At 48.7% G+C, this 22,235-nt stretch overlaps 8 protein-coding genes across 8 annotated transcripts; 3 read left to right on the top strand and 5 right to left on the bottom strand.

Annotated features, from left to right (window-relative positions):
* Nucleotides 1-45: 45 nt before the first annotated feature.
* GGS25DRAFT_502118 (uroporphyrin-III C-methyltransferase) lies at nt 46-2,152 on the top strand. The gene is made up of 2 exons (XM_049261997.1): nt 46-695; nt 769-2,152. The coding sequence occupies exons 1-2, from the start codon at nt 392-394 to the stop codon at nt 2,142-2,144; spliced, it is 1,680 nt and encodes a 559-aa protein (XP_049113605.1). The 5' UTR covers nt 46-391; the 3' UTR covers nt 2,145-2,152.
* Nucleotides 2,153-2,155: 3 nt separating this feature from the next.
* GGS25DRAFT_533705 (uncharacterized protein) lies at nt 2,156-4,007 on the bottom strand. The gene is made up of 2 exons (XM_049265702.1): nt 3,303-4,007; nt 2,156-3,238 (listed from the first exon to the last, which is right to left on the bottom strand). Exons 1-2 carry the CDS (start codon nt 3,659-3,661, stop codon nt 2,686-2,688), a joined length of 912 nt encoding a protein of 303 aa, XP_049113606.1. The 5' UTR covers nt 3,662-4,007; the 3' UTR covers nt 2,156-2,685.
* A 57-nt stretch (nt 4,008-4,064) lies between these two features.
* On the bottom strand, nt 4,065-6,681 carry GGS25DRAFT_399607 (amino acid transporter). The gene is made up of 4 exons (XM_049258408.1): nt 5,811-6,681; nt 4,959-5,706; nt 4,477-4,874; nt 4,065-4,373 (listed from the first exon to the last, which is right to left on the bottom strand). The coding sequence occupies exons 1-4, from the start codon at nt 6,179-6,181 to the stop codon at nt 4,232-4,234; spliced, it is 1,659 nt and encodes a 552-aa protein (XP_049113607.1). The 5' UTR covers nt 6,182-6,681; the 3' UTR covers nt 4,065-4,231.
* Nucleotides 6,682-8,031: 1,350 nt separating this feature from the next.
* Nucleotides 8,032-10,779, bottom strand: GGS25DRAFT_502123 (MFS general substrate transporter). Its single transcript, XM_049261998.1, has 7 exons — nt 10,196-10,779; nt 10,064-10,134; nt 9,748-9,993; nt 9,523-9,691; nt 8,977-9,461; nt 8,500-8,894; nt 8,032-8,418 (listed from the first exon to the last, which is right to left on the bottom strand). Exons 1-7 carry the CDS (start codon nt 10,299-10,301, stop codon nt 8,265-8,267), a joined length of 1,626 nt encoding a protein of 541 aa, XP_049113608.1. The 5' UTR covers nt 10,302-10,779; the 3' UTR covers nt 8,032-8,264.
* Nucleotides 10,780-11,233: 454 nt separating this feature from the next.
* GGS25DRAFT_524316 (uncharacterized protein) lies at nt 11,234-11,996 on the top strand (the record flags this gene model as incomplete). The annotated part of the gene is made up of 2 exons (XM_049264578.1): nt 11,234-11,452; nt 11,616-11,996. The coding sequence occupies 2 exons, from the start codon at nt 11,234-11,236 to the stop codon at nt 11,994-11,996; spliced, it is 600 nt and encodes a 199-aa protein (XP_049113609.1).
* Nucleotides 11,997-12,435: 439 nt separating this feature from the next.
* GGS25DRAFT_524317 (uncharacterized protein) lies at nt 12,436-13,125 on the bottom strand (the record flags this gene model as incomplete). The annotated part of the gene is made up of 2 exons (XM_049264579.1): nt 12,436-12,816; nt 12,889-13,125. 2 exons carry the CDS (start codon nt 13,123-13,125, stop codon nt 12,436-12,438), a joined length of 618 nt encoding a protein of 205 aa, XP_049113610.1.
* Nucleotides 13,126-14,652: 1,527 nt separating this feature from the next.
* GGS25DRAFT_502138 (DASH complex subunit Spc19) lies at nt 14,653-15,813 on the top strand. The gene is made up of 3 exons (XM_049261999.1): nt 14,653-15,064; nt 15,147-15,689; nt 15,750-15,813. The coding sequence occupies exons 1-2, from the start codon at nt 14,909-14,911 to the stop codon at nt 15,534-15,536; spliced, it is 546 nt and encodes a 181-aa protein (XP_049113611.1). The 5' UTR covers nt 14,653-14,908; the 3' UTR covers nt 15,537-15,689; nt 15,750-15,813.
* A 595-nt stretch (nt 15,814-16,408) lies between these two features.
* Nucleotides 16,409-18,312, bottom strand: GGS25DRAFT_399884 (uncharacterized protein). The gene is made up of 3 exons (XM_049258410.1): nt 18,024-18,312; nt 17,643-17,933; nt 16,409-17,544 (listed from the first exon to the last, which is right to left on the bottom strand). The coding sequence occupies exons 1-3, from the start codon at nt 18,159-18,161 to the stop codon at nt 17,041-17,043; spliced, it is 933 nt and encodes a 310-aa protein (XP_049113612.1). The 5' UTR covers nt 18,162-18,312; the 3' UTR covers nt 16,409-17,040.
* Between the last annotated feature and the right edge of the window lie 3,923 nt (nt 18,313-22,235).

The following is a 22,235-nucleotide window of genomic DNA, read 5'->3' on the forward strand; positions in this document are numbered from 1 at the left end:
TTGGGTGCCCCTCCAAACCCCGCTAAAAGTTTCGTAGGAGAAGCCGTAAACTTACTATGGAACTATGACAGGCGGGAATCGGTCCAGATCTTCTAAAGATTTTATAATTTTTTTTAAAGAATTCTTTCCCGCCGCACAGATGGCGACATCAGATGGCTTGGACTAGATTTATACCGATGTAAAAACATGTAGGTTAGATAGTTCCTGGGGGAGAGGTGGGAAATGTATTATTCTATTCTATTTTATTCTCGATACTTTTCCTTCTTTCTTTTTTTCTTTCTTTGAAACTGGAACATTACCATACTAGTTCTCTTACATGTGCACATAACCTGGAAAGGTTCACGAATATAATATTCTGACACCTTTGATGGTTAAATTCCCGGCTTAGACAATGGCATCCCATATATCCATGCTGACGGCTACCGATGCCCGATCCCATATTCACCTGGTCATCGGATCGAATCCCCTTGCTGCGGCGAGATGCGGACAGTCCTTGGGCGCGGGCGCATTGCCGATCTTGCTTGCGCCGGAAACGGCAGAGCTACACTATGCGCTACAGAAGCGCGTGGATGATGGGGAAGTGAAATGGATAAAGGAGGTCTTCCGCGACGAGCATGTCTTTACGCTTGGGAGGGAAGATGTTGGCCATGTGGTTGACGCTGTGTTTGTGACTTCTGGACCGAGAGAGCCATTAAGTATGACCGATCCTGTGGCAATTGCTAAATTTACGAAATTTCTTTTTGGTTGGTTGCTGATTGTTAGTTGTAGGCGCGCATATATCGACGCTGTGTAGGCGTAATCGGATACCCGTAAACGTCGTCGATGCGCCCCAGCTATGCACTTTCTCCCTCCTATCCACACACGTCGATGGCCCGCTACAAATCGGCATAACCACGAACGGCCGCGGATGCAAATTGGCGTCTAGGATACGCCGCGAGGTTGCCGCTTCCCTGCCGCCGAACCTGGGCGCTGCTTGTTTGCGACTGGGCGAAGTGCGGCGGAGGATACAAGAGGAGGATCACCTACTTCATATGGCATTGGCCGACGGCGACGATGTCGACGACTCGATAGACCAATCAGCAAGCTTTAATAAGTTGGTTACGGAAGCAGACTTAGATGCGGCGAAGAACAGACGCATGCGTTGGCTTAGCCAGATATGCGAGTACTGGCCGCTGAAGCGTCTCGCCGCCATCACTGACGACGACGTCTCTTCTATCCTGAAATCATACGAGGACATGGGACCTGCCGAGTCCATCGGTAACTCCACGTCTAATTCTAACCCCATTGACCGCGGCCGCATCATCCTCGCTGGCTCCGGCCCAGGACACCCCGACCTGCTCACGCGCACAACCCACAAGGCCATCCAAACCGCCGATCTCGTGCTCGCTGACAAGCTAGTGCCTGCCGGCGTCCTGGACCTCATCCCCCGCCGCACGCCCGTCCACATCGCTCGCAAGTTCCCCGGCAACGCGGACGCCGCGCAGAACGAGCTGCAGGAAATGGCCATCGCCGCCGTGCGCGAGGGCAAAACCGTCCTGCGCCTCAAGCAGGGCGACCCGTACATCTACGGGCGCGGCGGCGAAGAAGTCGCGTATTTCCGGCAGCACGGCCTCGGCGATAAGGTCGTGGTGCTGCCGGGCGTCACGTCTGCGCTTTCGGCCCCGCTGTTCGCGGCGATACCGCCGACCCAGCGCGACGTCGCGGACCAGGTGCTTATATGTACGGGGACCGGGAAGAAGGGGAAGCCGCCGGCGCCGCCGGAGTTCGTGGCGAGTCGGACGGTGGTGTTCCTGATGGCGCTGCATCGCGTGGAGGGGCTGGTGGGGGAGTTGACTACGTCCTTGGATACAGAGATCCCTAAACCCGAAGAAGGGTCGAGAGAAGAACAACCACAACCACGCCGCAAGCTATGGCCCCTCACCACCCCCTGCGCCGTCGTCGAGCGCGCCAGCTGCCCCGATCAGCGCGTCATCCGCACGACGCTCGCGCATGTCGTCGAGGCTGTCGAGCAGGAAGGGAGTAGGCCGCCGGGATTGCTGGTTGTGGGGAGAGCGTGCGAGTTTTTGAATGAGAGGGAGAAGGGCAGGGCGTGGAGTGTGGAGGATGGGTTTAGGGGGTTGGATTGGGGTGATGGTTTGGGGTGATGGTTTGGGAGGGTTGTGAATGGGGGGGGGGAGGGAAGGGTGGAAGGGTGGGAGAGAAAAGGGGTGTATAAATTACATTAGCATTTGGGTGGCGTTCGAGGCAGATATCTTTGCAGATGGGGCATGACTTGAATTGAATTATATGACAACATTATAAGTAATGAGAACTTTTTCTAGCTGGCTTGATTTCGCTTTTGATACGTAGGTACCTAGGTAGAAATTGTATGGCTGGGCATGGATTAGACGTGTATCTGCCAATGGCAGCTCCCTCTACAGTCGACCAAATTCTACGATTCGCCAATCCAATTTCATGGCAACACGACCGCAAGATAGAAGAACTTGTGTACGTTTGCGTAAGGTTTCTACCACCGATACCAATATCCTACTCAAAAATTCCTAATGCGACAATCTGTTATTACCCTTCTATTCCTCCATATCGACACACAAACTTCCGACGCATCCACCCCCCCTTCCACCAACCCATCGAGACGCAAAGTACTTCCCCTAAACTCAACACCCCATCGCTAGCCTACCTAGGTACCTACTCCCGATCCTCAGGATGGAAGACCAACGCCCTAACCTCAATGCTCTCCCTCGGCTCGACCTCCTCGCCCGCTCCGGGGTCCACGAACGCCGTATGCGGCACCCTCCTCGCGCGCCCGTCCGTCTTCGAGTCGAAGCACTTGATGAGCAGGACCTCCGCGGGCGCGAGCCCGGCCTTGTAGAACCAGCGGTGGCCGGGGGCGTGGCGGACGGCGAACGTCTCGCCCCGGCGCGCGGGGTAGATCAGCGGCACGGCGACCAGCTCGGCCTCGGACACCGAGGACGCCTCGGCGACGGCCAGCGGGTCCCGCTGCACCCGCCGGATCGGCCGCCACACGTTGATTATCTGCACGCGGCCCTGCAGGAGGAGGGAGGCCTCCTCGGCGGGCAGGTGGTACGGCACGCGCGAGAGCGCGGCGCTGTACGTCTGGTCGATGTGCACGCTGTTGACGGGCCCGCGGAGGGGGGCGGTGGTGGTGGGGGAGGCGCGGGTGTCTTTGGGTTGTCGGCGGATGGTGTGGTCGAAGATGAAGATTTTGGAGGCGCCGGTGCTGGGGGGGGTGGTGAGTAGGTGGGCTATATAGGTAGGTAGGTAGGTAGGAACGGAGAACTTACACATCCTTGAGCAGCTGCTCGGTCTCCGGGTAGTACACCGCCTTGATGTGATCATCATCAACGAAGTCCTTCTCCTCCGACACGTGCCGGTGGTACTGGAACCCGTTCTTGTCGAGCGTGTACTCGGACTCCCTGCCGGTCACGTCCGTGATGTGCACGGGGTGCGGGGAGACCGGACGCTTGTAGGTCTCCGGTCGGTTCACGTAGGATGGCGCCGGTGGCGAGCCGTCCTCGTTGTCCTTGTAGTAGTTCAGGACCGTGTCGACGTCGTGGGGCGAGGCGGTCGTGGATGCGGCCGAGAGACTGCCCGCGATGAAGGCCGGGACGGTGTTGGGGAGCTGGACGTCTGGGGATGCCATTGTGCTGGTGTGGCAGTTGCTAAAGGTGATGATAAGTGTTTTTAGTCGATAAAGTTGGAGGTGTCTTCTTAATATGTAGTTCTTTGTTAGCTTGATAGCGACTATCTTCAAATCCAAGTCTCGCTTCGGGATGCGACCCTATATATACCTACGAGGCAGGTATTACCAATATCGATTCAATCAATGGCATCCCTAATTGGACCATAAGCCACAAACTCCAAGCTCCCCCGCAAGCACGCAATCTTCGTCATAGGGTTGCGACAGTAGCTTACTAGCTGTCGGATAGGACGCCCTGCGCTTAAGGACTGACCAAAAATGGTGGCATCATGCAAATCGAGGTCCCCCTTAACGAGGGCTGATTAGAAATCCTTGGTCTATTTGTCATCGTGTGGCTCCTGAAACCCATATTTGTAATGCCATGTGGTTCGATTTAATATATGGCTGCCTACGTATATGAAATTGACGGTGCATATTGAGTGATACAATAGAGATAATCTATCTAGTGTTATTGCGCCTTCTAGCAACCCCGTGTGATTACCTACATGCCTACTTGGATCGGCGCAAGAGTCTCTACTCAACCTTAGGGACGCGGGCTAACACGGTAATAACCGTCCCGTCATCAAGGACTTCCTGCTTCTCTTCTAACCTGTATTGGCCGAATCGGGGTAACAGAACTGTCCATACCAGCCAGTATATCACCCCGAACAGAAGTCTGCAAATTTGTAAGCCTCCTGGATTAGAAATGTGAAGATACTCTTAGACCTTTTTCATGCGTATTGCGTGCTGGATATCATCAAAGAAATATTTATACTTACACCCCAACGCCAACAATGGCGTACGTTGCATAAAAGAGTCCACCAGGCTTTGGGTGAGTTGGTGGAAAGAAGGGAGCGGCAAGCAGGGAAAAGCATAGAATGGTTCTAAAGATGACCGCCGGCAGCCATGCTTTGAACGGTCTCTTGAGATCGGGCCGCTTGTATCGTAGCCAGATCAGCCCTATAGACGTAGCTAGTGCAAATACCTGCCCTGGGTAGGCTTCTACTTCTAATATAAACGAGTAAACTTCGCTCGATGGTGGTAGTACGATGACCAACACGGAGGGGATGTAATGCACAATGAGTCCTCCCATAGGTGCGTTAAACGGTTTGGAGGATGAGAGATATCGTGAAAAGGGCATGAATCCCGCGCGGGCGATTTCCTGATTAAGGCGTGCCTAGAAATTTATTAGGGCTTTCTCTATCATTGACTTTTGTGAATGATATAGCGCCACATCGTCGCTACGAGAGAGTAAACTTACAACTGAGAATGTAACCACCATAACGTTGCCTGCGGCTGAGAGCGCAACAGCAAGGGGCAAGAATCTCTTGCCAACATTCGGACCAAAGACACGCTCGAAGAACAGGGCCGCGATAAGTTGTCCGCCCTGCTTAATCTCATCGATCGGGACTACCGCGAAATAAGCTAGATTAGCTAGCAGGTAGAGAAAGCACGCCGTTACCAACGCGGTAAGCGAAACCGACTTCAGCGTTCTCACGGGATCTTTCACCTCGTTCATCACATTATTCAGGTTCGACAGCCCAGCGTAGGAATAGAACACCTTGAACAGTGAAGTTGCGAGCGTGCCGAGATTCCAGTCGCTTCCCTCCCACAGTCCCTCCCAGGACTGTACTCCCACTGGCTTGTGTTCCGAGTCCTCCTGCTCAGGCCGGAAAATCACGACGTAGAGGGCGGCAAACACCATGAACACCACCAGGCCTACTTTAATCCAGCCTAGGAAGTTCTGGATGCGTATGCCGGCCTTGTACCAGACGCTGTGGATAATGGTGACGACGGTGATGAGCGCAACCGCCAGGGCCTTCTTCGAAGCGTCCCGCGCCTCGGCGTCGAAGACAAAGTGCACGTATTGGCTGAATATGACGCAGTTGCTCGCCGTGAAGCCCAGGAGCACGGCCTGCACCGCGATCATGGTCGAGGCGAAGAACCGCGGCCGCGGGTAGGTGAACTCGAGGTACACTTTATCGCCTCCGCTACGGGGTAGCATGCACCTTCACAGTGTGTGAGTAAAAAGAGGTTATTTCTTTTTTTTGGGAGTTTTTTTTCTTTAAAAGAGTAGGTAGGTAGGATTTCAAGGCATCTCTCAGAGACGTACCCGTACTCCAGGGACACAGCAAGCCCGCACGCCACGACCACGGCACCCAGTATCCACACCGAGAGGGAGAGCCCGATGCTGCCGACGGAGGTCAGGATCACGCCCGGGACCGCGAAGATGCCGCTCCCGATGACGCGGGATATCGCGATTATGTACGCGCTCTTCCAGTCGATGTTGCGGCCCAGCACGGATTCTTCGGGCAGCACGCTGTCTTCGATGTTTCCGAACTCGGGCGGCGTCGAGGGCCCATCTTCGATCTCGTCGTCGGCGGCGGAAGGCTTGAGAAGAGAGGAGGACGAGCGGATGGATGCACCGTCCGGCGTATCCGCCGCCCTGAGCAAGGGGGTGTCTTCGCCGTGGGACGTGGCCATTTCACGGAGTTGGAATGCTTTTCTTATGTTGTACAAAAGTCAAGGTCATGGAGCGTTGGATAAGGGTTGATGTATTACTGTAGGTTGCTATTGAATAGATTTGCCAAGAATTACAAAGTTTACTGTGAATTTGAGTCTTTCGGAGTAACCTGGATTAATATGCAAGTCCATCATTATCTAGGACGTATTCTTATGCATTCATTAGAATCCGCGTGCCTGAAGAGCCATATGACATCTTTTGGGCTGCTGACAAAAAATAAACGTAGGTACTGTTATGTATCTTGACCATTTAATCCGGAGGTTGCGCAATCCTACTTGTCTCACTTCTCCCACACAAAACCGTGTTGGTGTTCTCGCACGCCATATCCCCTACAGCTTGCACCACTCGGGCCAATAACCTTATCTTCGTTTGTAAAACAGCGAGTCGGCTGACATAATCTTGAACATGTATCTATTTTTGTTTGGTTCCTTTTCGGACATTTGTATTGATACCAACTTCCCCTGCTACTTAATCAAATCGGGCCGCGACTGGACTGGCCCCGATTGTGTACCACTTGAAAAATGGCAACGGCCGAAATTATCGGCTTTGTGTACCACCCGAGATGTATCCACTTTCGGACGGGTTCCCCACTAAGAATTTTGGATCCCGCCGTAATTCATGCCCCCCTTTTTAAGGGGTCCAGATTATTTCTTGAAGTTCACGTTACGGTATTCTGTATTATGTATTCAAGACACCTATCAGATTTAATTTTTTTTATCGCATTCAAGTAAATTATCCCAGTCTAACAATTGGTGACAATTTCAATAAAACCATCTCAATCATGTCCCCTCACCACATTCCATAGACCTCATTAGTTAAAGTGTTAGACTTTTTATGTAGTGGCACACAAATGACTAGAGACGCCTCCAATTTTCCACCAGTGACTCATGCATTGAGGCTTTATCATCGTTTACCATCATTTACACCGAAGAGACCGAAGAGGCCGCCACCTCACGGGGACTGCCGTTCCATGTAAGCCAAAACAGACGATGCGAGCACCTGTAGCTGCGGGTCTTCCGGCGGGGGTGTAAGCGTAACCACCTCCTTCCCCTCCATCCCCTCGACTCCCAGACCAGCCGCAGCAACACCCATCTCCACCGCCTTCACCTGCTGTTGCTGCGTAAAGCTGCAAGTTTGAATCGACCGCTTCGCACAGTTCTCACACGGTTCTCCGAGACCCCGCGAAACACACTTGATGTGCGCGTGGCGGCATCGCTCGCAGCTTGTGATGGCCTTGGTTCGCCCCTTCTTGCGCTTCGTCGGGGCTAGCTTTGCGTCTGGCTTTCCGGTGGTGAAAGGTGTGTCTGGGTGGGGGGGTGTGGGCTGTTGCTTGTTTGGTCGGGAGCTGGGGAGGGGGACGCGCTTTTTGCTGCCCATTTTGGTTCGGAATGGAGGCTTGAGGTGATTCGAATGCTGGGCTTTCCGGCTTAGATAGTTATGATGGCATAGACTGGTAACATTGAGTGATGATTATATGCGTGGTGTGTTTACGATGAATGCCAAGGCAGGAAACTTGAAGATGGTTTGTCGATACAACTAGCATGTATGAAGTGATCCAGCGATCAGGATTATATACCCGAAGAGTCTTCATAGTGGCTGCCATAAAGACGGTTTTGTATAGCTTGATGTGGTGAAGATAATATCCAAGAAGCTATCTCTTTAAAAGGGTCTCTTCAATTGAAGGGTGATTTCACTCCTTTGTCTTATATCCGTGAATAAGTAGAGATGTTAAGAGATATTACATTGGATGGAACGTAGCAAGCTGGCAAAATTATGGCGTAGCTGTGAATTGTGGGAGTGGTACTAAACACCATTAGCATTTAAGTAACACGTTGATAGGGGCCGGACTTTAGAGAAATCCCAACACTAGGACAGATCACGGATATCGCCAACGTAGTGAGCAAAAAAGGTGCAGTAAAACAACTTCTAAAAATCATCATCTCCATACTAGGCACCTATGTACGTAAGAGAGGAAGAAATGTTGAGCATCAGGGCATCACCAAAAAAAATCAGGTTCGTGTGTAGAAAATTCCCATCCTTATTTTAGACACTTCTCCCATGCAGTTTGGCCAACCATGACGTTGCCATGAATCGCCTAATATGCTTGCCTCGCAGCATAAATACGACAAGCATGAGGTTATTGACCAAGAACACAGCACAGAATATACCTGCAATGATCACAGCATATCCCCTTTCACTGTATGATAGTTGTTAGTAGAGTCTTTGTCACCCAAATGAGTAGGGGGTCGGATGTTCGAGCACATAGGAAAGCACATACGTTACCCAATCGAGAACACTAAATCCTAGCCCAAAGCTTACCGCCTGCTTCCCTACATTGATCGCAATGAGCATCTCGGAGGTGTGGGCCTGGTACGAGTCGACAGCGTATGCCAGTGTGAAGCAGTAGTAGAAATAGCCGCCCCACGACGTCATGCCACCTCCGAAAAAATAGCCTATCCAGTGCAGATTGTACTCGGCAGTGAGGCCGAATACGACAAGTCCAGCTGGGCCTATGATCATAGCGGGCAGCATAACCCCCAGCCTCATTTCGGCTTCGCGGATGCCGTTGTTGCGTCGTGTCAAGTATCCGGCGAGTCGGTCTGACGAGGAGCTGAACGGAAGCGCAAGAAGGAAGCCGATGATCGATCCGAGAGATTGTACGCCGGAGCTCGCCTTTTAGTTATAGGTACCTAGTTGTTAGCTACCCCCATACAAGTGTGGATCACAGCGAAAAGAAAAAGGGGTAGATTCTTACCGTAGACCAATTATACGGCGGCGCCGTGATTTTGATCGGGAAAACGAAGTTGAACGCCAATGCACCTAGACCGATGATGATCCCGAAGGAGGTGATGACCCATAGGACCTGAGGAACTAGGAAGTAGGTGAATGATCGCCACACCAACGCCACGACATTGATGTTAGGATCCACGCGGCCCCATGGAAGAAGCGTTTCGAGGTACGTTTTTCTTCTGGAGGTGCTGGATACCTCTTCGACAATGGGCTCCTCGGGTTTATCGGAGGCGTTCGATATCCTCACACCTTCTAACGGCTCTGCAGTCGATGTGTTTGGGTTCCTGTGCGCTTCGCGGTCGTACGACGATTCTTCTGCGAACAGGAACGCGAGAATGAATAGGGCTACGGCAAGAGCCAGGGCGACGTAGAAGAAGAGCTTCCACGAGTACTTGGTCGATAGCATGTAGGCAGCTGGGATGGGCGCTATCGCTGCGAAACACATGCCAACTGGGTAAAGCGAGGTGAGCAAAGCTGCAAGTATGCATCCATGGGAGTAGGGTGGGGTTACATGTGTAATAACCGATGTATTTTCCCCGCTCATGCAAGAAGAATATATCGTTCACGAGCTGTACCGGCAAAGCCTCGCATATGCCAGCTCCGAGGCAGTGTATGATCCGCGCCGCCATCAATCCACCGAAACTTTTGGCCTGTGAGCATCCGGCGAGACCAGCGATGAACTGTAGCCCTAGGGTTAGCGTAGCATGACATGGCATGGGCGGTGGTCCTGACTTACAGCTAGTAGGGAGCCGAGCATCACTGGGCGTCTTCCGATCTTGAGATATAGGGGCACTAGGATAATCGAACCAAAGCCGTAGACAAGATTGGGGTACGATATAAGCGTCGACGCATATGCCGGGGAGACCTCGAATATTTCCGCCCAGAGGGTCAGATAGGGGCCCGGCCCAAGGAGCGCTGCATTGCCAAGAAACGAATATGTACAGATGATGACTAGTATCATGACCTTCTTGAACTTCGGCCACTATGATGGATTAATCCCACTACAATGGAACCTCGACGACGAAGGTTGGGTTGGATGATATGGCACATACTTGTAAAGGGTCGTTCGGATCCTCTGCTGGAACGGGAAATAGTGCTTGGCCGTGGTAGCTGTCGTCTCCCTCTGCGCGAAGAATGTCAACGTAAGTTTAGCTTTCAAACGAAGTCAATCCATCAACACTTACCAATAGCCTGGACGTTGACCGTCCCAGGAATGTCCCCTTCATGAGCATGGCTGCGCACTAGGTGCGACTTGCGATTTTGAAGTCCGCTGGCGATTTTAATCGCCATTTCTAGGTACTTTAACACAGAATCGAGGATGGAATGACAACAAGATGTTGGATTTCACGTCGAGAACGACGAAGACACGAATCACTAGATACTCATATACTTCAATAACATTGGCACCGCGTTCGAGAAGTCTTCTGTAATGATAAGAACGTACCATGCCTATAATGAACCTTTTCGGCAGATGTAGTAAGCCGTCACAACGGTTTGCGGGTATCACTCTTAGCTGGGATAGGTTCTCGCCCAACTCAGCCTAAGCATGCCGGGGATACTGTGCCGAGCCGGATCTCCAAACCCCATATACAGAACCCTGGCGGTTGTACTCCAATGTCATCGTCGTAGGTGAGTGCCGCGTTACATTTACCCCGCGATCCAAGTCCCTTCCCAGGATTTAATAGATTTCGGATAGGTATCCGGCCAATGATGTTGAGGTAGATATGAACCCCTATGCGGAGATTGTAACTTGAACTGAAAATGCCTGTAGGAATGTCTATGCCCTGGACTACCCTGGTACTCTCGGTTTCCTAGTTTCGATGGTGAGTTAATAATACACCTCCTTTCTAAGAATCTACCGATGGAAGGTTAGGTAGATTGCCCCTTGCTAACCTAGTAGTTCTCTTCTATATTTTCTCGAAGCGTAACAGACTGGTTTTGCTCTTGTTAAAATATGTGGTTAGGCCTGGGTTCACAATTAGCACCAGGCAACTGTCACTTGCCTAACTGTCAGATTATGGCGCTATACTAAAAGGTGAATGATTGAACTTTCGCTGTTTGTCTTTAGTTTATGTCGGTATTTTTGATAATAATCTAATGTGTAGTTCAGTCAGCACGTATATTGATGTCCTGATGTTGCTCATAAGCTGCCATACTGAAATCACTTTCCTTGGCCTTCTCGGTGCTTGTAACGTGGTCGTGGTCGGATTGTATGATTCAATATGCAGCTATGTAGGTATGCTGGGTGCATGTATCGAGGGTCTCGTCGGGGTATCGTTTATACGGAGGGCTCTGGAAGATTTCAGTACACCTTTGCGATCTTTCTGGCGAAGCTTGAAGGGCACTCCGCCGTTGTAGAACTTTTAGAAACGTATCGGCAATGGACAGGAGACGATTGGGACATCCTGCTTGACCTTGAAGAAGAACACGAAAAGGATCATGTCGGTTACTATGCAGGCGTTATCATTCGTCGAGGTTAATACGCTGACAATGAGTAGGCCGAACTACTGGCTTCACTACATCAACTCAAGAGGGAAAGAAATAATACCAAAATAAGACAGATAGGCACACATTTCATAAACGAAAAGGATTTGACGAAAATAGTCTAAAATAGACTCTAAGACAGATTCTAAAGCGGATATCATCAATGAGCGAGCAGGCTCTGATAGCAATGCCACAGCACCGGTATTCGCGGGAAGCGACCGAGACTACGACACAGTATCACTTCATTCAAACGATCAGGCGCAAATCGACCCCCTTGTTAAAGGAGCTCCCGTTGATGCCAGACTGTTAGAGGAGCTTCAAGCACCAGATTCAGATTCAGATATTTTGGTACCTTTTCACCCAGCCCAGGTTGATCAGACAGATATTCAACCAGGGCCACAGAGTGAGACCAGCGAGGAACAGGAGAGACGCCAGGAGATATTGGATGACATTCTGGGAGAGAGAGAGGCCCAATTTCGCCCCGTGGGATGGGCATGGTAAGGCTCACGCTGCGGCATGGTCGGTCTATGTCATTGATTTCTAGGCATCACATTTGATTTATCGCCTCCTTCCGCGCATGAATATTACCCGTTTATTAACCTGCAATACTACCTAGTACTCCGATCGTGGAAATGGGCATCCATAGGCGCCAGTCCTTGAAGTCTACCTATGTACTTTGTAGAGACCGCGACCTCACGGGAGACGGCAAGGACTTTATATACCTAATTTAATCAGACGCAGGACTCAATTGTTTTCGACTTATTTCTTATGAACGATTTGGATTCTGGAACTGCCCACTAAATCAGGCGATCTCCTCTATAATACAACCGCAGAGGTCTTGTGCACCATGAAGCCGGTAAGCAACTCCTAAGCCGTAGGATGGATCTTCGCGTTCCTCCTGATTCTCTCTCGCAATGCATTACATAACCATACCGTACCGTCATAGCGAGGGCATCGTATCCTTGATCACGCTCTCAGGCTGCACCTCGTCGATCTTCCAGTCCGCGATCCACTCTCTCTCCTCCTCCGCCTCCGCCTCCAGATGCGCCGGGTGATCTTGCCACCGCTTGTCTTCCGGGGCCAGACTCGACAGGCCGAAGCTGCGGTAGATCTCCTCCGCCTTGCTCGTGCAGGCCGCGACGAGGAACTGGAAGCGGATCGCCAGCTCATGGGCCTTTGCAACGTCGGCGTCGGTCTCGGCAGATCTGGCATCCATGACCCGGGCGTGCAGATGCTTGAAGTCGCAGATCCTGTGGTTGGCTTCGTTGAGCATGGCCGCTTGCGTCAAGAAGTGCTCGTTCTTCATGATTTCGAAATGGTTCTAAGAAACGAGGGAAAGTGTTAGGGAAAAGCATGTATGTATAAGAGGAAGATACTGGGAGTGAATGTTTACCTCGACCTGCCTGTAGAGGGTGTTAAATTTCATGGTAGCGACTGCATAGCTGTCTGGTTCTTCCTCATATCGGGGATCATGGAAGATATCTCGACCGAAACCGGATGGGATTCGTAGTGGATTGTAGTGCAGTTGTGCATCGACATCATAGCCATAGATGGATTCATAACTGGTTTGGGCCGTGTCTTCGATCTCCCATATTGGTGGGGGCCCGGGTGCAGACGGGTCAATCTCCATTGGTGGATTGATATTCGAAATTCTGTGAGGGAATGGTATTCATAGGAAGTTTTCAATTTGAGTAATTTTTAATAAAAATTAAGGGTAGTACTTTGGGATAGCTTAGAGTAATGTGACAATTCAAGGCATTGAATATGGATGGGACATGAAGAGCGGAAGGTACGATCAGGCATCTAAACTCCCTCATGCAAACAAACTCATGTGGGAATTGCGGTAATCAGAATATACTAGGCATCTACGCAGGTGTAGCCATCAATTACATGTGTAATGTCTACGGGTCATACGGTCATATGAAGATACATGGGATGAAAGCCTTGATATCTATGGAAGGAGCTCTTGATAGTCTAATACGGGGTATGAGAAAGAGTTGAGTCCAGACACATCTAAACGCGAGCCTCCCGCCTTGAAGACAAAATAACGATCTTGCGACAAGGTCCAACATTTAATAAATTTAATTGTACAGAGATTTGAAAGAATCACATGAAATAACTCACTCATAAAGTATCGCATTGGGTTAACTAGTACTGATCTACTTCATTAAAAGTGCTCGTAGAGAACGTTCCAATATCTCGGCGATAGAGACCGGAGCTATTTTGCTGAATATGGAAGTTAGGCGGGGAATGTAGTTACTAGCGTCCGAGTAAATGTGGGTCTCGGATCCGCGTGCGGGTCTCTCCTTCCCCGAAAATATCAGGAGGTAGGAGATTGATGAGTTCCAAGCTCATTAGGTATCAAGGCACTTGAGGCAGGTGCTTAATCGGTTGGTCCAACATGCACTGTGCGCTAACCCTAAGTACCTACTACTTAGCAATCGCATTGAATCATTTATTTACATAAATGCCATGTGGCATCCATGGATGGTAGCTACCTACCAAGTACTCTAGATACTAGGTTAGGTAGTCTTTAGTACCTAACTCCAGATACTTGGAGATGCTGCGGCAGGTACGCCAGATCGAAAGTGTGACGCACTGTAGCATGTACGTATTCAAATATCGAGGTAAGTGGCCTGCACCCTTAGATCTTCCTTTTTTATCTACACCACTTAGTTACCACATCCATATCTCAGTATTCTTGACTCGGCAACTTAGCTCATTCGAAAATGGATAAGGAGTAATGAATGGGATATCACTTTGCCTAAGGTTGTCTTGAAAACAAGTAAAAGGATGTTAAACTTGCATGAATGAGTTGTGGATTAAGATTTTTGTTTAATATAATGCTTCATTGGTAGGAGCCGTCACATGGGAGCTCTTTCTTGCCCTCTATATGTTCGTTGAGTATATTCGAAACATTTTTGGACCTTGTATCCGTATAGTATGACAACTGTAGTAATGAGGTGTTGCATAACTAACTACTGTAATCCGTACTCCCAAAAATTCTTATTGCTACCTTGGAAGGGGGATTAAGGTCTATCAAGCAAGTCTTGGAATCCATTCGGAATTAGTTACAGGGACATAATATCCCGCGCTTCATTTACCTGCATACCTAGTACCTACATCGATTTACTTTCGAGCTTGCATGTGCTGCAGGAGACAGTAACTTACCTGGCAGTGTTTAGTGGTTGGGAATACCCCGGATTCATGATGCGTGAGCCTAAATCAAGCCCCACCAACTAATAGTTTCCCACTAGCCCCCGCACTCTACTGGTCGTAAATATTTACTTTTACTTACTCCTTACCAACATCGAAATTGCCCCAATACAATACACACCTATCGCCAGAAACACAACCACACCTTTAACCAACCCTCAACATCAAACCCGCACCGACATCTACAAATCGACTCAATGGCCACCACAACCTCCTCAACAGGCACAGCCTCCTACGGGGACTGCGTCGCCGCGCTGCAAACCTCCCTCTCCTTCCTCGAGTCCTCCGTCTCAACCCTCGGCACCGGCATCGCCGACTTCCCACGTCTAGTAAACGTGCTCAAGACCGTGCGCGTACGTACATACTTACTCACCCTTCCCCTTCCCACCACACAGATTTCCATGCTAACACTTAGATGAAAACCCCCCAAAACAGCACTACGAACTAATCCCACAACCCACCCTCGCCGCCGCCGAAGCCTCTTTGCGCGACGAGATCAGCCCCGCCATAAGCCTCCTCCTCGACCGCGCCTCGACGCACGTCGCGCGCGTCGAGCGGCACATCGACGCGCTGAAAGCGCGGTCGGAGCTGCAGCAAGGGCGGCTAGAGAACTCCTCCGACCCCGCCAACTCCAAAAAGGGAAAAGGATTAAGCGGAGGAGGAGGAAGAAGTAATAGCAGAAAGCCGCTGTCCGGGGAGGCGAAGCTGCGCGCGCGCGCCGTGCACCAGAAGAAGGAGGCGCTGCAGTACAGCGTGGAGCGGCTCGAGCTCGAGGTGCTGCAGAAGGAGCGCGAGCTGCGGAAGCGGTTGGATGTTGCCGCGTGAAGCAAACACAGACGGCAAAAGAAAAGAAAGAAAAAAGAAAAAGAAAGCAAACGGACGAAACAATGTCAAATAATGAAGACAAAGTACATCGTAATCTGATTGACGGCACTTCGAATACGGCAATACACAAACTTTTTTAGAGGGAGAGAGAGAGGGAGGGAGGGAGAGAGAGAGGGAGGGAGGGAGAGAGAGAGGGAGGGAGGGAGAGAGAGAGAGAGAGAGAGAACAAGGATGACGCATGCAAAGGAAGAACCCCCACGACGAAACGAGATGGCACGAAACAAAACGAAACAAAACGAAACGAAACGAAACGGCTCTGGACCCAGCCCTGCAGCATCACAATGAGCCTCAGAACTTTCGACAAGGATCACTTACTCACCTACCTATTAGGTAGGTAAGTATCCAGCACTCTCCATCACCGCGCTGGACACAACCACGACGCAAGGAGAAAGAAACGCCGTTGAAATACGCGTCTATGGCCAAAATCCTCCAACTCCAAACCCCTCGCTCGTAATTAATCATAATTATTGGCCTACCTACATCCCTAGCTACTTAACCTAGATACTTCCCTATCACGCGTAACTACTGAATTGGGAAGTTGTTAATGGAGGAAGCCTTGAGCCACTAAGTCACTTCGGAAGGCCAACTTTGAGACGCCAGGGAGAGAAGGAAGGATGTGGCTTGGTTCTCCTAAGAGTTGATTACAGCGACAAAATATGCCGACAAGTCCAACGACCTTACCAGAGAAGGAACGCGGTTACAGGGTGGAAATCGGCATGTTATGTGCCAACGTGCACTTAGACTGCTAGACCCAGATTATCCGCATCTTACGCCTGAATTAAGTTAAGTTACACCACGATTTCTAGCTTGTAGAATTTCGCATTAGATTAGCTGGTCATAAATAAAAATCGAGGCCTTAGGTACTTTTAACGGTCTCTTTTCATTGACTGATACCAGAGTTGTACCTATTCTCCTGGAATCCGTGAACCAATGGGGCGTGACGTTCGTAAATCCCGTTTCGTTTCAAGAAGACTCCGTTGATTGCCCTGCTCGCCGATTCAAAAACCGAGAGCGTATATAATGCTTTGAAAGGCTGGGAGAAGACAGGCGGTGGCTAACCGCGAGTCCAAAAAAAATAAGAGCAGAAAAACGAAGGAGTTTCGCCGCAATAGCATCGCACACCGTAACGGTATGGATAGAGAAGTAGGAAAGGAAGAAAAACAATAAACAATAAGCCGGCCTTCATTGGAATAATAGTAAAAAAACACGAGCCTTGAAAAAACAGCACAAAAATAGCTACATCCGCCGATAGTGGTAACCCCGATTTTACTCCAAAGCGTGTCCATGGCCCTGTGTTTTGTACGCATCTTCTAAACCCATTCAAAATACAAACCTCGCCCTCTCGCCCGTGTATCCGGCAACTCAAGGATTCCATTGTATTTTTTTTGGTCCTAGGCCGAGGAAATTCACAGCGAGATACTTCGCAAGAAGTACACTAGCCTTCTCATAATAATATGAGGTAGTTGCTGGGAGCAATTCCTGTATCACCGTTTGATTTTCGTGCTTGCCACCATCGGCCACTGACATCGCTGACTTCGAGAACTTCGTGTTTGGCGAATGATATTTCATTCGCATCGTCGGGGTTGGCTTCGTAACTGTAAATAGCCTTGGCCTTGTACGGGTATTCAGTTGGGGCGGCAATTTCGGGATCGTTCTGTTCTGCTGGTGGTGGCGTCTTGTTGGCAGTAGCAGGGAATGCCGGACCGGAACCTGAGTTTCGGACAGCATTGCCGTTGAAACCACCAACGGGAGAAGGATTCTCGAATCCGTTTAGTTGCGCGGAAGTATACATCTGTGGCGGTTGGACAGATGTCGAGGTTTCTGGTCGACCACCATATCCACCGTTCATGGCATGTCGGCTTGTGGACTCCTTAGCTAGTGCGAAGGAGTCAATGTATGCACGTGGCACAGCAGATGGCGCAGATCCGAAGTAGAAAATCCAAACAACCTACGCCATGGTTAGTTGGTGCATCGCTTCGTCATAAGGCATATTGTTGGGAGAGGCTGGTGCTCGTATATTTATGGGAGATACGGGTTCAGACTTACATTGACCATGGACAGAAGAATAAACCCAGCCGCAGCAGCTTCCCTAGATCCCTGAGGATCGTAGACTAATGCGTTCACAGATGAAGTGGTAGCCACTAAACCACAAGCCAAATAGCCAACAATCGCTACATGGTATGTTTGGACAACATCGGACGCAACTACAATAAAGATGCCAATTATTAACGGTAGCATGAAAACTACCGCGAACCACGAGTATGGGGGGTAACCATCAACCGGCGTTGATTGTATCTGAGCAATGATTGAGCTAATGAAGCAAATGACCCATGCCAGCTGAGTAAATCTGTTAGCGTTACACGTTCTGTAGAGGGGAGTTTTTTCTTTAATTATGATGCCAGAAGCATCTGCATTTGCTCAACTTACCCCTGCGATAGAAATTGTAGCTAGGGCGAACGGATCGCCAATAATATTAGACATATTCATGCCTTTACGGCCGTAACTTGCCCGGGAGTGTTCCATTTTGCGCAATGATGGAGAATGAAGAGATCCGTACGAGGGCATAAGGAAATAAGAATAGCTTCAAGCTTTTAACAATGGGTGAAATTCAATCAAAAATCGAAACCTGGTAAACCGCTATTGGTCACTTGTACATAGGATGCGAGGCGATGAGGCGATATATGGATTGGATCGAGAGGGTCTTTGTTGGACTTTGGCTGATCTCCTGATAGAAGATTGTGGCTGTGTCCGAGATAGTTGTAGAAATAGAAGCCCAATGAGCGAATGAGTGGTTGGTCGATTTAAATTAATTGATTGGTGGGTGATCCGAGTATATTCGATGAGTGACCCAAAGTACAGCTTAGCTGATGAATTGTAAGTTGTCGATTGGAGTTCAATCTTTTAAAGGAGTGACTAGAGTTGGAGCGTCTAGGAGGTTGAGAAAGACTGAATCTCGTGGAAATGGAAATGAAAGAACAATTCAGATTTCCAAGTCCCGTCGAACGAGCAAGCGTTGTAAGCTGGACTGATTTTTAGTGGGTCGCTACGAGGACTAAGGGCCAAGGTAGCCAAGGTAAAACGGTGCAGTGTCCTTGGTAATAAGCAGTACAACTGTACGTGGGAAGCTGATGCGACCGCGTACCCCTTGCGAATGAAAAAGAGTTCAGCGGATATCTCGAACTTGGTTGGTCCCAAGTATTTTTCCACGCAACCACCAAGAAGAATCAAATAAATAAAGAAGAATAAAAGAGAGAGAGAAACCAAAGGTCGAAGTCAATTATAAAAGTTGTGATATACGAATCCAAAGTCCAGTCGGCAAAGAATTATTAATAAGAAGTCGGATGGGAGGTGGAGAAAGCCTATAGTTTAGAACGTAAGAGAGTCTATAATCGTCCAAGTTGCTAATAGGATCTTTCGATTTGATCTGTTGAGGGCGATGAGAAGGAGACGGGAAGTAAAATCGAAAGCGGTCCCGAATTACGAGGATATTTCGGTATCAAGGTCGATTATGTCCCTTTTCTGATTTGATATATCTCTTTCCTTTATTCCCTTGAACCTCTTTTCTTTTTTCCCCGATTAGCAGTGAAGCCACACGTTTCTTTCTTTCTCCTCGCAGTTCCTGACGGCGTCAAAACGGTTATAGCTGTAAATTACCGGCCACAATATATGTACGTCGTGAAAAGCGAAGTTGGATCGTTCCACGGTTGCAAAGCCTGGCTGAGAATCGAATCTTATGATGAAATGATTGACAGAAAAGGCTCGTCTTCGCGATGACTGGGGGGTGGTGGGATAGAGGGTTGGAGGGGATGGGGGAAAAGAAGGGACAGGCAGCAAGCGTTCGAATGAATGGGACGGAGCAGCAGGACGGGCAGGACGGCAAGATGGGGAAGGGATGGATGGATGTATGGGAAAAGGTTAAAGGAATCAAATCAATCAATCAAATCAAATCAAATGGAGAAGGGGGTAAGAAAAGATGGATGGGTGGAGCGTGCGTCCCGGGGTCGCACCAGACAAGTGTAAATCGAAGTTCCCAGGTTCCTGACGAATTTATGTAATGGATGATAGAGAGGGGGGTTTTGTACTACATAGTAAGTACTTTGATAAACTCTATATCATGAAGGGAGTTCATGTACTTTTCCTGATTATCATATGTACCGAAGCTAACAATAATTACAAAATGAGCTCTAAAAAAAACATCTGAGGGCCTTACGAATTCCCCTGCAAATGTTCCTGAACGATACCTATTTAGGTTAGAAACCTGTCTGGGGTAAGGACTGTTATCTTATTATCTTACTCTTTCATCCTTGTTCTCCGAACTGATTTGACTGGGAAGTTCTATGAGCTTTTACCACGATACCTCCTCATTGGCTTGAAAATAATTGTGCAGCTAACTTTGGCCAACACAAACAACATTTACTATTAACTTATTATGTACTAACCAATCTATTGGCATCTACCAAATAATTCCCGTTGAATTTCCAAAGATCATGTTTGTCATAATACTACTTATACTTCAGATCTTCAGATATCGATTGGCAAAGGACTATTCGATTCTATGAATTTACATACGTGTACATCAGCCATCATCCGTGTGTTTTCGTAACCAAAGGCGCTAAAGCAGGAACACAACGAATTGATACCCTAAAATCCAGTCAGTGGCGGCAATTGGCCTGGAATGCAGTGGTTGAGTTGACGATAGGGTTGCGTAAAATGCGCACTTTAAAATAAAATGCGCGTATTATTCATAACCCCTGTAAAATGCGTATTATACCGTATTATTCAAAAGTGGGTCACGTGACCACCCTAGCCTAATACACTTAGTATATACTTACATGTAAACAAACTTTCAACACTTAAAATAATATGGGAAAAATATTTCGAATTGAATTTCAATATATGGGAAATTTTACCATTTTTCCTATGTAATGAGGCGCCCATTTGATCATGCTCTTCGAGCACATTATGATCAAAGTCCAACGCAATCTTCAAAGCTTATGTAGTTCAGCCGGATCACTTAAACGACATATCGAGATTTGCGCGCCTTAGATACCTGTAAAATTAGGTAATATCACCAAATTTTGGTGCAAAATTTACTCCACTTATGTACCGATCCACTTTTCCATTTCGGACCCACTGCATTTTATAATAAAATGCAATATTATATTTGAATAATACGCGAATAATACGTTTGAATAATACATTCCGCAACCCTAGTTGACGATGGTTGGATGATCTAAGATATGGGGAAAGACGGAGTTACATGCTTGTCGTGTCGTGTTTGAGATTCGCCTGGGATTCAAGGGCTTAACTTACCTAGTGCAGACTCTGCAGAGGGTAGCCAGGCATGAAGAACTCAAATAGTCACTCGGAATCTTGGCCTACATGTTGAAGATCCATCTTCGATACATCTGGTCTGGTGCATGCTACATTGTACATATGCATCTAGGTACATATGTATGAAGTCAAAATCTTTCAAGACAAGCATCCGGCATGGTCCACAGGTCGTCTTTTCAACATTGAGTCACTTATGGCCGTGTGTACGATGATGTATTCGTTTTCCTCCAATGCAAGATACAACTCTCACGGACCCAACCGTTTTCCCGTTCAAAGCCGAATTGTATCATAATTGCAAACGTGTATCAGATGATTAAATCTTCCTCCCTGATCGCATACACCATACATCCTATGTGTGCTTCCTCTGTCAAGTTGTCAGCACAGTTAAAGCCAATGATATGGAAGGTGATGGCGTTATGTAGGGGCAAGAAAGATCGATTCGAGTTTCACAACGCTCGTCAGACTCCAGCGGTTCCAAGGCCTCCCGCGATAGAGGGTTGCAGTGACGTGAGATATGACCCGGTTCCAATTAAGTTTGTGATGCACCTCCAACTTTAAGCATCTGACCATAGGAAAGTTAATCACCATCTAGACCACACCATGTTATACTTCGTGGTAAAGATATCCTCTCCCTGTGGTTTGTTTCAAAGCTGGAACTTGGCCAGGATGATCACCGATCTATGTATCCGATGCATACACCAGCAGAAGAGTAAATGACGACTGTCCGAATTTGTAACTCAACTACATATGTATGTAGCATTGAACCTATGACAGTAGAAGGGGTCTAGGTTAGTATGTTGGCCTATCCGAAATCGTCGAAATTGTAATACATCGTCAACATGTAAGTAAGTGTGCCACTAATAAGCCACTGATTCCATTCAGTTCGATGATGTGGTGCGAGTTTCTAATTCACCATGTACATCAACTAACTAGTGATCTCTCGTACATGCATCCTAAATATCTCCTTCCAATACCTGCCTAGGTACCTAATTAGTAACAAGTTAGTCACGAGTCCATGCTCGTATTAATATGTAGGCAGACCATTTATGTCTGTGTTCAAGCTACCCATTCCTTTGGCAATCATAGTAAGCGGCACAGATTCCTTTTCCTTACATACTTAGCAGGTCGAGGAGGCTCAAAGCTTTCCACAAGCGGATATTAAGCAAGCCCAAATCTGGACTTTCGATCTTCGCTGCGACTTTTTCATGCACGCAATACTCGACAAGGAAGCAGAGGTGGCTCGGCGCACCTGGATCCCCTCTACCGATCCCCCTGAAGGGGGAAAGCCAAAATATCTAAGCCTGC

This window comes from Hypoxylon fragiforme (genome assembly GCF_022984875.1).
Source record: "Hypoxylon fragiforme strain CBS 206.31 chromosome Unknown GGS25scaffold_8, whole genome shotgun sequence".
Classification (NCBI taxonomy): domain Eukaryota; kingdom Fungi; phylum Ascomycota; class Sordariomycetes; order Xylariales; family Hypoxylaceae; genus Hypoxylon; species Hypoxylon fragiforme.